Raw genomic sequence first — 12,224 nt, 5'->3', positions numbered from 1 at the left:
CAATTTCTTGTAAACTCGTCATTGGTCAGCAATTACATGCTTGTTCTCTTTATTTGGTTTAGACATCCTCGCAGTGCTGCTGACAGATGTTCTTTTGTTATTGCAAGAAAAGGACCAGAAGTATGCCTTCTCCACTGTGGTGAGTTTCGCCCGTATCGCTTCAGTTCTCTTTGTGTTCACTGGCATAGGGTGCTGGTATTTCCAGTCTTATCGAACCTCTCTGAGCTTCACCTGAAACATTGCTCTTTTGCGTGCGCATGTCGTCCAGGACAACAAGCCGTCGGTGATCTCACTCCAGAAGCTGATCGTTCGGGAGGTGGCTCACGAGGAGAAGGCCATGTTCCTGATCTGCGCCTCCTCCAACGAGCCCGAGATGTACGAGATCCACACCTCCTCCAAGGAGGAGCGCAACACGTGGATGGCGCTGATCCGCCAGGCCGTGGAGAGGTGAGCCCCCCCCCACCTGTGTGTGCTGGCTGTTCTCAGTGGTGGAGACTTGCTCCTCTGACACTGCTCTCTGTCCGTCCCCACAGCTGCCCGCACACGGAGGAGCGGCTCTTCAGCGAGCAGGAGGAGGCGCGAGCCGCCAAAATCAGAGAATTCCAAGGTAATGCTCCAGAGGGGGGTTCTGTGTTTAAACTGCGGGACGGGGAGGCTTTGACATGTCTCAGTGTCCATTCCATGTTAAGAGGATCAGTCTGCTGTTCAGCTCGATTCACTGTTTTGCTTTTCCAAGTTTGGGATCAGTTGCAACCAGGGTTTTATTTTTCTTCGATGCCACTAGGTGGCACAATGCACAGTAATTTTAATTATACCTACATTTTGGTGTATAGTTTTAGGCATCGCGTAGCTATGAATGGCAGAGTAATACTACACTTTATTATTTACAATAGCTTGTTGTAGTTTTGCTTAAAACTCTAAGCATTATGTGTTAAGTATACAAACAGGAGACATAAGGTACGTCTGTGTCTTCAAAATGGCCTATAATCCAAAATTGTCATTAGGAAAGCATACTGTTAGAGATAGTCCAACACTGTGAAAATCCCACACTTTTGCTAGTAAGGTGGAATGTGTTTGATGTTTCTTTTTTTTTTTATCAGAGCGTCTGAGTGTGAAGGATGCCCAGATAACGCAGAACTTGACGGAGAAGCTGCAGATCTTTGCTGAGTGTGCGGAAACGGTCACGGGGATCGACGATATCGGCTCTCGCTCCCGCCTGCTGCTGAGAGGAGATTCCTCAGACCTCCAGCAGGGGGAGCAGCTTCTCAAGGGAGCCATCACTGAAGGTAGTGAAAGTGCCACGAGGGAGAGGCAGTGTTAAACGTCTGGTGTGTCTCGCTGATATAAGCACATATTTTACCACACGCCACACTTACTCTTGTTTTGTTAACTTGAACATTGAAGTGGACTCTGAAACCCCAGCCAAAAAAACACTAAAGCCTAGAGAAAGGGAGTTCAGAGGTCCGGTATTTAATGGCTGGGTGTCTGTCCTCGCTTTGCAGTGGAGAACCTGCAGAACCTCATGCTGTCGGCCGTGAGAGAGCCCACTCCACGCCTGGGAGAGAGCCAGAGCTCCGGAGGGCTGCCCCGGAGAGCAGACACCTTCGGAGGCTACGACAGCAGTCCCACCATCCTCAACAAGAGTAAGGCCCACTGATCACCTGTCACACCTACACGTGTCCTTCATTGAGAGGAGCCAGACCCCAGCGCTGATTGAGGGGGGTGAATACAGCAGAACACTTTAAACATTCTCCTTTCCTATACGCTCAGGAGTGTATGCTTTTTATGAAATGCCCATTTGGCTGTCTGCCCTGAGTGAGTGTGTGTGTGAAGTGGAAAGAATGTGATATAACCTCAAAGGGTTTAGATTAGTCCCAAACGCGGCCCCTTGTCGATATTATCGGAAAATTCTCCCGTGTTGAGGTATGTCCCATTTAACTTCACAATATGCGGCGTGTCCGTCCATGCAGGCGGCAGTGTGAAGAAGAAGACCTACAGCGGAGACGGCAGGCCCAGGGAGAGGAGCCAGCGTGCCAGCTCTGACCCTATGCTCAAGGAGATGTGCGCTGCTGTGAACCTGGAGCAGGCGGTGGGTTACGCTCTCCTCACACCCTGCATTCCACATGCTGCTCCAGACTGGTTTTCTGAGGACAGGCCCGGTCACACATATCTGACAGACTGTAACCAGGGTAGAGGCTTCTCTCTCCCACAATAAACAAGCCAAAATAATCTGTTTGTTGTAAATGGTGATTAGAACAATCAGATGGTTTCTTCAGAACCTTCTCTGTCCTCAGACCTATTTTTTACCCACAGGAATAGTTAAGACTGTCTCATTGTATGTAGGTGGTGTTTGAAATTGAAAATGCTTCTACACAGGTTCTTTTTCGATGTTGCCTGCATTTTGTCAGTGGATCGGGCTTGGAAAATAGTCATAGTGTTGTCTTAAATGTTAGTATTTCCCTCGTGTTAAAGGAGTCCTTTGTGTCCTGCCCCCAGGCTGACGATGCCTCACCAACCAGCTGGACCCCCATCTGGTCAAACTCCTTTCCTGAGGCAGAGGTAGGAATGTGGGCCGAACCTGTGCCTGGGTTGAACACATTCCTTGTTGATGTAGTTACTTACAAGCAGATGGCAACAATTTGTTGAAGGATTATTATATATTAGTCATGAAGGTGTAAGTGAAGGATATCACTCTCTGATCTTTCAAGTTTATTCAGTGCACCACACTTTCTGTGTAATGATTGCTGTCATAAATTGGACCTGGTAGTATGGATTCCATTAAAAAAGTTGATTTTAAGTTGATTTTATGTCTTCACTGACACTTTTTTCTGCAATTTCTTTGCCTAGTTGAATTTGGGGACAGTTCATCTTTCTGTTGATGAGCTAAGCACATTCACCCCACCATGCAAATTACTCATTCAAAGATGCTAGCTAGGCTCCTCATGTGTTAATGTTTCTAATTAATGCGTTGTTTTCTCTCGATTTCCTAGTTTTATGATCATGTACTGCTGCTCTCACAGAAGCTATACAGCTTGCAGGTAAGACGCATTGATCTGACTCTATCTCAAAAAGATGAAAGCCCGTGGCCGCCCAGGTGTCTGAGTGACTGTGTGCCCTCCCCCCACCCCCAGGCCATCATCTCCCAGCAGGACAGCCACATCGAGCTGCAGCGGGCCTCCCTGACGGAGCGCGAGCGGCCAGGCCGGCACCGCGGCAACATCCTGCTGGAGCAGGAGAAGCAGCGCAACCTGGAGAAGCAGCGCGAGGAGCTGGCCAGCTTCCACAAGCTGCAGAGCCAGCAGCGGCAGGAGCAGGCGCGCTGGGAGCGCGAGCGCGAGCGCCAGCGGCAGCAGGCCGAGGCCGGCGAGGCGCGGCTCCGCCAGCGCGAGGAGGAGTGCCGGCGGCTGGAGGCGCGGCTCCAGGAGGAGCGGCAGGAGCTGGAGCTGCAGCGCGAGAAGTACCAGCAGGACCTGGAGCGCCTGCGCGAGTCGGCCCGCACCGTCGAGAAGGAGAAGGAGCGCCTGGAGCAGCAGAAGAAGTTCAAGAAGAACAAGACCATCGCCAACCCGGGCCTCTTCTCCCTGGAGTCGCAGGTTGGTCTCCACAGAGCCGCCGCTCTGCACACGACACCGAAACCCCGTGTTACCACAGCCTAATGGTTTAGCTCACGTGTCCTCTGCGCAGTGGTAAAGCGCAGAGATGCAGAGCAAAGCGGATACAGAGAGCAACAGCAGGGCGCAGCACCTCCGCTATTCCCACGCCTCCCTCTGCCTGGCATCAGCCTCTGTGAAATATCAGGAGGCCTGAGCTATGCGCTTGTGAACAATGTGACTCCTGTGAGGTAGAATAGGGGTGGCTTGGACTCCTGCCACAGCTCAACCAGGATATCTTCCACCTTGCAAGACCTGTTTACTGATGGACCGCAGGATAACAAAAGCACTACCATGGGAAAGAGACACCAAAACTCTGTCACTTGAATAAAGTCATAAGCAGCCATCCGGGCACCCACCCACAGAGGGGAAGAATCCGCTTGCCCTCAGCATGAATGCTGTGCATTGTACCAGCTCCAGGAAATGCAGAAGCCCAGAAAATACTGTAATTTCAGGAACAGTAACAAAAGACGGGTCCGCTTGTGCCATTATCAGCAAGATTACTCCGAAACAGGTCTGAGCCCTTATCAGACCAGGGAGCCGAGTTCGGCTTGCACATACAGCAGTTTCAGGTTCATTGCCGGCGGTTCAGGGCTCACGTTAATGCTTGCATCTTAAAAGTATTTTTTCCTCGTTGATCACTGATTGTTTTTATTCAGCTGACTTCACGAGGGGAAACAAATATACTGGTTGCCCTCTGAGCCATTTATCGCACAAATCAACAGCACAAGGGCGTCCCTCTCCTGCTCTGCTGTCCCTGTGAGGGTCGATTTGGATCTGAGGCAGTGCTGGCCATAGTCCTGTGATGGACCGATGCAGGTTACAGATTAAGTTGTTTTGGTTTGAAAAAGCAGCTGAGCTTCTGTGAAGTCTGAGGGCGCTGCGCTGTCTGCCAGAGATAATGTGATGAGGGGCTCACCTCCTTCACATGTGATTGACTAGACCGCTCCCCGCACTCAAAAACGAACATGTAATTCTTTACTCTCGGGCAACACAAGCCACCCATTCACAGTGTCTTGACCGAACCGTCCTCCTATCTGTGCTTTATCGAGTTAAAGCGATGGGGGGTTATTCTTGAAAACCTTTCGGCTCGTCTGTGTCCCCGATGCTTTGAAGCATTTGCGTAGTTGACACAAAGCCCTCACTGAAGAGCCTGCGAAGATCCAGCTGACATGAATTACCTGCAAACATGAAATTTTACTTCTCTGACAAGCGAGGCTTTCACAGTGACGAAGCTTTAGCTGACTGTGTTGCAGAATGTGATGAAAGCGATATCAATCTAAGCTTGTGACAGGGGGGGGGGGGGGGGGGCGGGGGTGGCGTGGCAAAATTAAACAAAATAGCAGGGATGACAAGATCTCACCCTTGCTAGTCAGATCAAGCCCTCTCCAGACCTGGGGTAATCTTTTTTACCTCTCACTCACATTTTTGTTTTGCCTTGCCTTGTTTTTCTTGGACCCGTGCTAGAAGTAGTTTATTCGTGCTCTTGGTTTATACACAGGTTGCTTCAGCTGTGAGTGAGTGGGAGTTTTTGCGGTGCTGTGAGTGTCTGCCAAGTGTTGTGGAGGTATGAAGAAAGCTTTGGTTTCGTGGCAGACTACCTCAGATACAGCCTTCGCCTGAAAGCCACATCATTGTCTTTCCTGGACCGGTCCATGGAATAAGTGAGGTTGTAAATACCATTCTTGTCCTCCTCACAGGCCAGAGTAATAGTCAAGGCAAATGTGTGGAGCACAGGGTCTTTCAGTTGAGAATATGTAAGTTTGAAGTGGCAGTGAGGGTACTGGAGCATAATTCATACAGGCATTTAATGAGAAGAGCTTATTATCCATCCTGGTTTGTTTATCCTGAATATGTCTAACCATATTCAATATTAATCCTGTATATTGCTGTGGACTCATACTTCATCTACAGTATGTATACAAATATAGAAGCTGGCGAGTCGTGGCAGGTTCCAGCACAACACAAGCTTTCATTTGCATTCCACTTTATTACACTTCTGAGACAGTATCAGTGCAGCTGGAGCTGCCACGCAGCCATGGAAATGAATGGCTGAATTGTGAAAGCCCTCCAGAAGGAACCAGAAAGATATATCCAGAACCAGTTCCAGAAAGAAAGGAATCATACCAGACCTCTGTGTATTCAAGAGGAACAAGAAAAGGGGAGAGTCCCTTATTATGATATGGCTGCTGGCCTTGTAAAAGTGTGTAGTTAGTATGAGAATCTGTATAGATCTGATTGAGCCAGAATAGTGCGAAAAGATGAATCACCAAAGAAAAAATGCTTCTCAAGTATTCTCCTTCCCCCAGTAAAAATGATTTTCATCTGATTCCTTTCCTTTGAAGCCTGACAGGAATGCTGAAAGCACTTCTAGGTTTTATATTCGGCATGAGGGGAACTGTTATAAATAGAAACACTATGTGGATCCTTATCTTTCAGTGGCAGTGAACCACTGCACTCTTTACCCAGTAATTTATTGTGCACAGTAACTGTCACCCAGAATATTCCCTGTGTCATGTTAACCGTGGCGCTTAAAATGTACATTTCTCTGGATTTCACTGGTGAGGAAAATACACTGAGAAAATATACTGCCTCGACAGCTTTTGGAAATGTGTTCGGGCATGGAGCACAGTCTGAGAGTTTTGGGTGTTGATGCATAACTAGATAGTAGATTTTAGCCTGTGGCACGGTTTTTACAGTAGTTTTGCCTTGTGCCGCTCAGGGCTGTGCTGCTGTGGTGCTGAGCACTGTCTTGTGGGTTTTAAAACCTTTTGAACTGTGCCAGGGCATGTCCTTTCACAGCACTCTGTCACTTCCTCCCTGCCTTAACAATGGGGCTCTGTACTTTGGCCCTGTGTCTCCTCGCAGAGCGTGGCTGCTGTCTGTAGGCTCTTTCTTCCGCAGTTTCAGTGTGGCACCTTTTCTGAAGGCCAGGAGGGGAACTCTTCATTTTCCCAGAAACCAGTGGGCCAGAGCTGTGGTGGTCACGCTCGGGCACTGTGGGCTGCTCGGCCTTCTACGGTAACTGCCCGTTTGGTGCCATGACGATTGTTTTTTTATTTTTTTTTTGGTATGCATATGGTAGTCCTCCTGAAAAAATGTTTCATTTTAACCTTTTAAAATCTCACGAAATCCCTGTCGTTGGCTTGTGTGTGCGCTGTTATGGCGTTTACCCTTTTGATTTTAGAAAGGCCGCCTCATTACTGTAGGCGCTGCTCATGGTAAAAGGTCTTAAATGAATATTTGCCGATAAAGTATCCAGGGAGTCTGAAGACGGGAAACCGCAACGTATAATTACACAGCAGCACCCTCTCATTAATACCGCTGCCGGAATGTGGCCAGGACTAATTGTTTATGTGATGTCAGTCAAGCCTTTGTGCTGTCACTCCGTTCCCCCTCATATTTAGAGTCCCGGTAACCCTATATTTATGGAAGGCACCTTGGGAGGAGAACAATGGAACATCTGTGCGCGGGGGATGCATGAGAGAGCGGACCCGCCCTCGTTCACAGCCGGGCCTGCAGTGCACTGCTGATTAACCTGCCTCACCTGAGGGCAGGTACAGGCAGTGGTGCCATCTATTCATTCCTCTCCGGTGAGGTGGACAATGCTCCCCTCCGGTGCGGCTGAATGGGGGTCAGGCCGGGGCGTTGCAGTCCCCTTCCCTGAGGGCCCTCAGCAGCTGGGAGCTCTTACACCGCTGGAAACATGTGCACGTTCACGACGTGGCTCTCACCCGTGTTTCATCTCGGGGAGGAAATCGCCGCACATCAATCATACCTCGGCAAGCGGGTAACCCTAGACCTTCCATGCCTCGTCAGCCGGCTTCAGGGCCTGATTGCCTGGCCATTTTCGAACTGAAAGAGCAATCAGCTTTCTGAAGACATAAAAGGCTAATGCCGGGTAAAATGAGTTTCAGACAAAAAAAAATCTGCTGCACTCAACTGTCTACTTTTTCAAGATGGTTATGGTTCTGACAATGCATACATTCTAAGCTGTCAGTGTTGTCACTCAAGAAATCAGTCCCCCACTGACTGGGTTGGTTGTCTGACTGAATGGCACCTTTTTTTTTCCTGCCCAAGTGCATTCAGGTTTTGTGTTTCTTGTGTGTTCCTGTGCATTGTCCCAGAGCTTTCTGGAGCACTTTAAAGATCTTTTTAAAAAAAAAAAAAAACCTCAGCACTCAGCAGAAAAAGAACCATGTGTTTTTAATTCCTCTTTTCATCCCATAAATACAAGGCACTTGAGCAGATTGTGTTTCCTTAATAGCACATCAGTTACGCATTTCCTCTCCGCTGAAAAGGCGCTGCTCTTTGAAAGCTGCCTCCGCAGTAAAACGTAGTACATTAAGTGCAGCCACCAGTGGAAACCCCAGGCGTTTTCTCGGCCCAGCCTGCGAACAGCTTGAGAATGTGTCAGGCCGTCTGCGTAGTGGTGTTAACCCCCGCCGCTCCCCCTCCCTGCGCCCAGGTCCCGCCCCTCTCCACCAGCTTCAACGGGGAGCTCCTGATGGGCAGCGCCGGGGACCTGGTCCTGACCTCCAAGCCCCACGTCCGGCCCAGCCTGCCCATTGCCGCCGGAGATTACCTGGAGAGGCCGGAGGTGCCGCCGCGGCGGGAGAGCAGCACCCTGCCCATCAAGACGGAAGTGCCCATCCACCTGATCAGCACCACCAACCAGCTGCACAAGCAGGGCAGCGTCCAGCAGCAGATCCCCACCAAGCTGGCCGCCCTCAGCAAGGGCAAGGAGAAGGGGGGCAAGGGCAAGGCCTCCCACCGCACCGAGAGCTCAGGTCAGAGCACCGCCCGCGCTCCTCGGAGCCTCCGCCACCCCGCTAACCCACTGTAACACTGAAAACCCTGTTACTGTTACACATTACATTACATCCCATCACATTACACAAAGCGTCATTCACTGCATGTGACTTACTCTGTGTAGTGCAGATGGTTTGAAGCGCAGGGTAGAGTGATGTAGGTGTAGACAACCTCAGTGGTATGGGTGTGGTCTACAGCATACAGTGATATGGGTGTAGACAACCTCGCACAATGGTGTGCGTAGGTGGATGTCCGAGTGGTTGCCTCAGTCTGGGCAAACATTAGTGTGTTGTTGTGTGCTATAGCTCTGGCTGTGGAAATAGCAGTCGTGGTGCGTAAGGTCAGCCTCTTTGGCTCCAGTTCATGCTGGCCTGGTTCCAGCACTGCAGTGGAAAGGGGGTATATGATGATGTTGTGGAGTTCATTTGAGATCTTTTCTTCCCTCTGTCCTACTACAGCATCAGTGGACATGAAGCAGATGCTGCCTCTCAAGTTGTCAGGAAAAGAGGACGGCAGTTTAAGAGGAAAGAGGTCTGTCAGCCCTCTGCAGCTCTACCAGCCAGGTAAAGCAAACAGCACGCAACTTGTGTGTGTCTCTCTCCCCCTTAAGCTCAAGTACAGCTGTCCCATTCATTCTCCTCTAACCCCTCTATCTGTTCCATCTCTGCATAAACAGCAATTAAATCAATTGACTCGGTGCTTTTTCCTTGGATAACCGTGCAGATCCTGTGAGCCCTCCAGACAATTACTCCGACGCCCAGCCCGCTTACCCAGCCAGTATACACAAACAGATCAGCCAGAGCTCGCTGCAGAACCTGGCCCCATCCTACGGCATCACGGAGGAGATGGCGAAGGAGGACGTCATCTTCTTCTAAGCTCCGACCCCACCGCGCCCATGCAAGGCCCGGATACCCCAGGTGTCCGCTGCATGTCACCGTGAGACAGAGCCAGGACCAGTGGGTGGCCTATGATACGAGGCCAGAAGGTGATTTGGTCCACTGTGTTCCAGCAACAAAAAAAAAAAACTATCCAGAAGGGTACCAGAATAGATTTATTTTTAGAGTTGTTTTCTTTTTACTACAGTTATTTTTCCAGGAATGTATTTTATTATGCCCTTCCCCAGATACCAATACCTGTTTTAAATTCACCCACAAGCAGTTTAAGGTAGCACACAAAAGAGAAAGCTGGAGATATTTCCTGGTGGTTTGGCATTGTGTTCACATAAAGGGTTCACTTCATGCCCCGGAGCCTCCAAAGAAGAGAGAGAGCTGAAGGAAGTCCAGTACTGGCAGAAGCTGGAAAAGCATGGAGTGGAGGTGGACCACAGGGCATTGTCAGAAAGAGTTTGTGGTGTGTTTTTTCTGAGAAAGAGCACCTTAACGAAGGACTCAAACCGTGGCAACATCCATGTTTACTTGCCGAGTGGAGAGGTGTCCATTTTGCACAGTGTAAATACTAATTAGCAGGCTTAAGAATGAAGTGCGATTTTTGCAATGAAGGAGTCTGCACCATACAGTTGCATGTGAGGCTGATTTTACTTTTACATAAGTCTTGTACTCCTCGTTACAGATGACTGCTCCCCAACAGGGACTGCCGCTGAACCCTGCTCTGCCAATGTTTAAAGTGCATCCAGGCACCATATTCATTGAAATTTATCTAAAAACAATTTACGATTGACAGAAAAATGATTTACAGCAGAAGAAACGTACAGAAACAAATATCATAACAACAAACAGAGAATGAAGGATGCCCCAAAAAAGGGTGACAGAAAGAGTGTGCTCTCAGGCTTTTCCATGTCATATGGTTTTAAAGTATAGTGGATAGCTCATCTCTGAAGTTGTCATTACCGGTGCTGTCTGTGGGGACACGTAAAACAGGCAGAGAGAGTCAAGGCAGAGCTCCAATATGAGTGCTCGTGTTGAATGATTGCACAGTATCCGAAAGTGACGAGCATGGCTGTGAAGTGCTTTTCCCTATCCACTTTGGAGACCCCGTCATCCATGACCGCCACTATAGTCCTGGAACCTGTCCTGCACTCTGCCCCCCCCCCCCCCCCCCCCAGGTATCAGAGGCCAAACCAAGAAACCCATAAGTGCTGCATCACAGCAATGCACAGTAATGACACTTGTATAACTCCAAGTGACAGGACAGAGGTTAACAGGCAGCGTTGCACTATGGCACTGCAGAGACTTTCCTCATATAACTTTATCTGAATCAAATCATGGTCAGTTCTCCCATGGGAAAGCTCCTCTTGTATTTGCAGAAGCATCAGGCCAGTCTTAAATTAAGTCCCAGGAATTTTACATCAGTCCATTTGTTTCTGTGATAAATCTATATTATATCCAGTCTTAGTCCAGTAACAAAAGGGTGTGTAGAATGTACTAGGGATGTGCTTAACCATAACACTCTTGTACACAAAAGATCAAATCACATTCCGTTTCTGCCTAGTATAAACTAGAAAAATACAAACAGGTGTATGAATTATTCCTCTCAAAAACAACTGGCTCCAAACGATTCACCAGGAAATAGTGATTTTATTTTTATTTTTATTATTACTTTCTGAAAATTACAACTAGGTACAAATCAGAAAAAAATATATTTATAATTGTGTATATATCTTGGTATGTTTGCTTGTATAGAACTGAATAAAATGTTCTCCTCCACGTGATGGTACAAATTGTGGGTCTGTGAATCCACTGTGTAGCAAGAGAGCGGCCAAGAATAGCAAAGCAGGGTCAAAATTGCCAAAGTTTAAATAGCTTAGTTAGATTTTTACTACATTGACAGGTATCTGCAGACCGATAGTCATTCATTTTTTTTGTGATCATTCTGAACAAATCTATTTGGTGTAGTGTGTTGTGCTTTTGACCCCGGCTCCATATGTATATACTTGTATAGATTTTAGGCTCTGAAGCAACTGTTAATGTGAAAAGTAGTGATGGATGGGATGATGGATGGTGACTGTGGCGGAAGGCGTTGTTGTAACAGGTGAAGGCTACCAGAAGGCTGCTGAGATTATATTATGGGTCTTTGTTTGGGAACCTCTCCCCTGTGGCATGTGTTGCCGCGTGCTCAAAAGAACCAGCGGGGGGAAGAGTACGCGTTGTCAGACAGAGTCCGACCTAGCGCAGAAAGCTCGGTTTTCTGTTGACCTGCTGTACAGACTGGCGAGACGTGACCATGCTACAGTACAGTACCAGTGAAGGAATAAATAGGCTGTGTGTACAGTACCAGTGTTTGGTTCACTCTTTATTTTTCTCTCAAGACTTGAGATGTTGCCTGGGTATGATGACGGACTGAAGAGTCAATACTTTATAGTTGTTTTATAATTATGGTACAAGTCATTGTAATAATTTAAATATATTTGTTATTAGTTGATTTTTCATTTTGTTACCAACCTGTTGTAACAGCGGTTTTACATCTTTTAATTCATTTGGATTACCAAAGAGTCGTTTTCTTACTAGTGCTCTTAAGTCACGCTGTTTCTTCGCAGTCAGCATCCCACACAGTGAAGGGAGTTGGGTTTCTCTCCTCTTGTAAGGTAAGATGTGAAAGCAATTGAGAAGAAAGCAAACTGTCAAGGCAAAGCAGTGGAAACTTCCAGAATGGTAGTAAATTTCTTGGTACTAATTTTTTTTTTTAATTCCATGCTCTGATTATCCTGTCCATCACTGGTCTCAACTGCTGAGCACTTTATTTCAGGAAGTCTGTCAAGGTCATTGATATGCGTGATAACCACTTTCTCAGAGCACCTGCTGGAAG

General features: G+C 48.0%; 1 protein-coding gene across 2 annotated transcripts in view; it reads left to right on the top strand.

The window, feature by feature from the left end:
* arhgef18b (rho/rac guanine nucleotide exchange factor (GEF) 18b) overlaps positions 1 to 11,751 on the top strand; it is a 30,457-nt gene extending 18,706 nt beyond the window's left edge. For both annotated transcript variants that reach the window (XM_036521435.1, XM_036521434.1), the window contains exons 11-22: positions 63 to 139; positions 269 to 447; positions 534 to 607; positions 1,101 to 1,286; positions 1,503 to 1,643; positions 1,971 to 2,089; positions 2,497 to 2,559; positions 2,991 to 3,038; positions 3,132 to 3,593; positions 8,119 to 8,440; positions 8,921 to 9,025; positions 9,186 to 11,751. In XM_036521435.1, the coding sequence (XP_036377328.1) occupies positions 63 to 139; positions 269 to 447; positions 534 to 607; positions 1,101 to 1,286; positions 1,503 to 1,643; positions 1,971 to 2,089; positions 2,497 to 2,559; positions 2,991 to 3,038; positions 3,132 to 3,593; positions 8,119 to 8,440; positions 8,921 to 9,025; positions 9,186 to 9,337 (1,928 nt within the window). In that variant the 3' untranslated portion in view covers positions 9,338 to 11,751. The remainder of the gene's footprint in view (positions 1 to 62; positions 140 to 268; positions 448 to 533; positions 608 to 1,100; positions 1,287 to 1,502; positions 1,644 to 1,970; positions 2,090 to 2,496; positions 2,560 to 2,990; positions 3,039 to 3,131; positions 3,594 to 8,118; positions 8,441 to 8,920; positions 9,026 to 9,185) is intronic.
* The last annotated feature ends 473 nt before the right edge of the window (positions 11,752 to 12,224 follow it).

Source organism: Megalops cyprinoides, chromosome 2, assembly GCF_013368585.1.
Source record: "Megalops cyprinoides isolate fMegCyp1 chromosome 2, fMegCyp1.pri, whole genome shotgun sequence".
Lineage (NCBI taxonomy): Eukaryota > Metazoa > Chordata > Actinopteri > Elopiformes > Megalopidae > Megalops > Megalops cyprinoides.
This window is presented reverse-complemented; position numbering and strand designations above follow the sequence as displayed.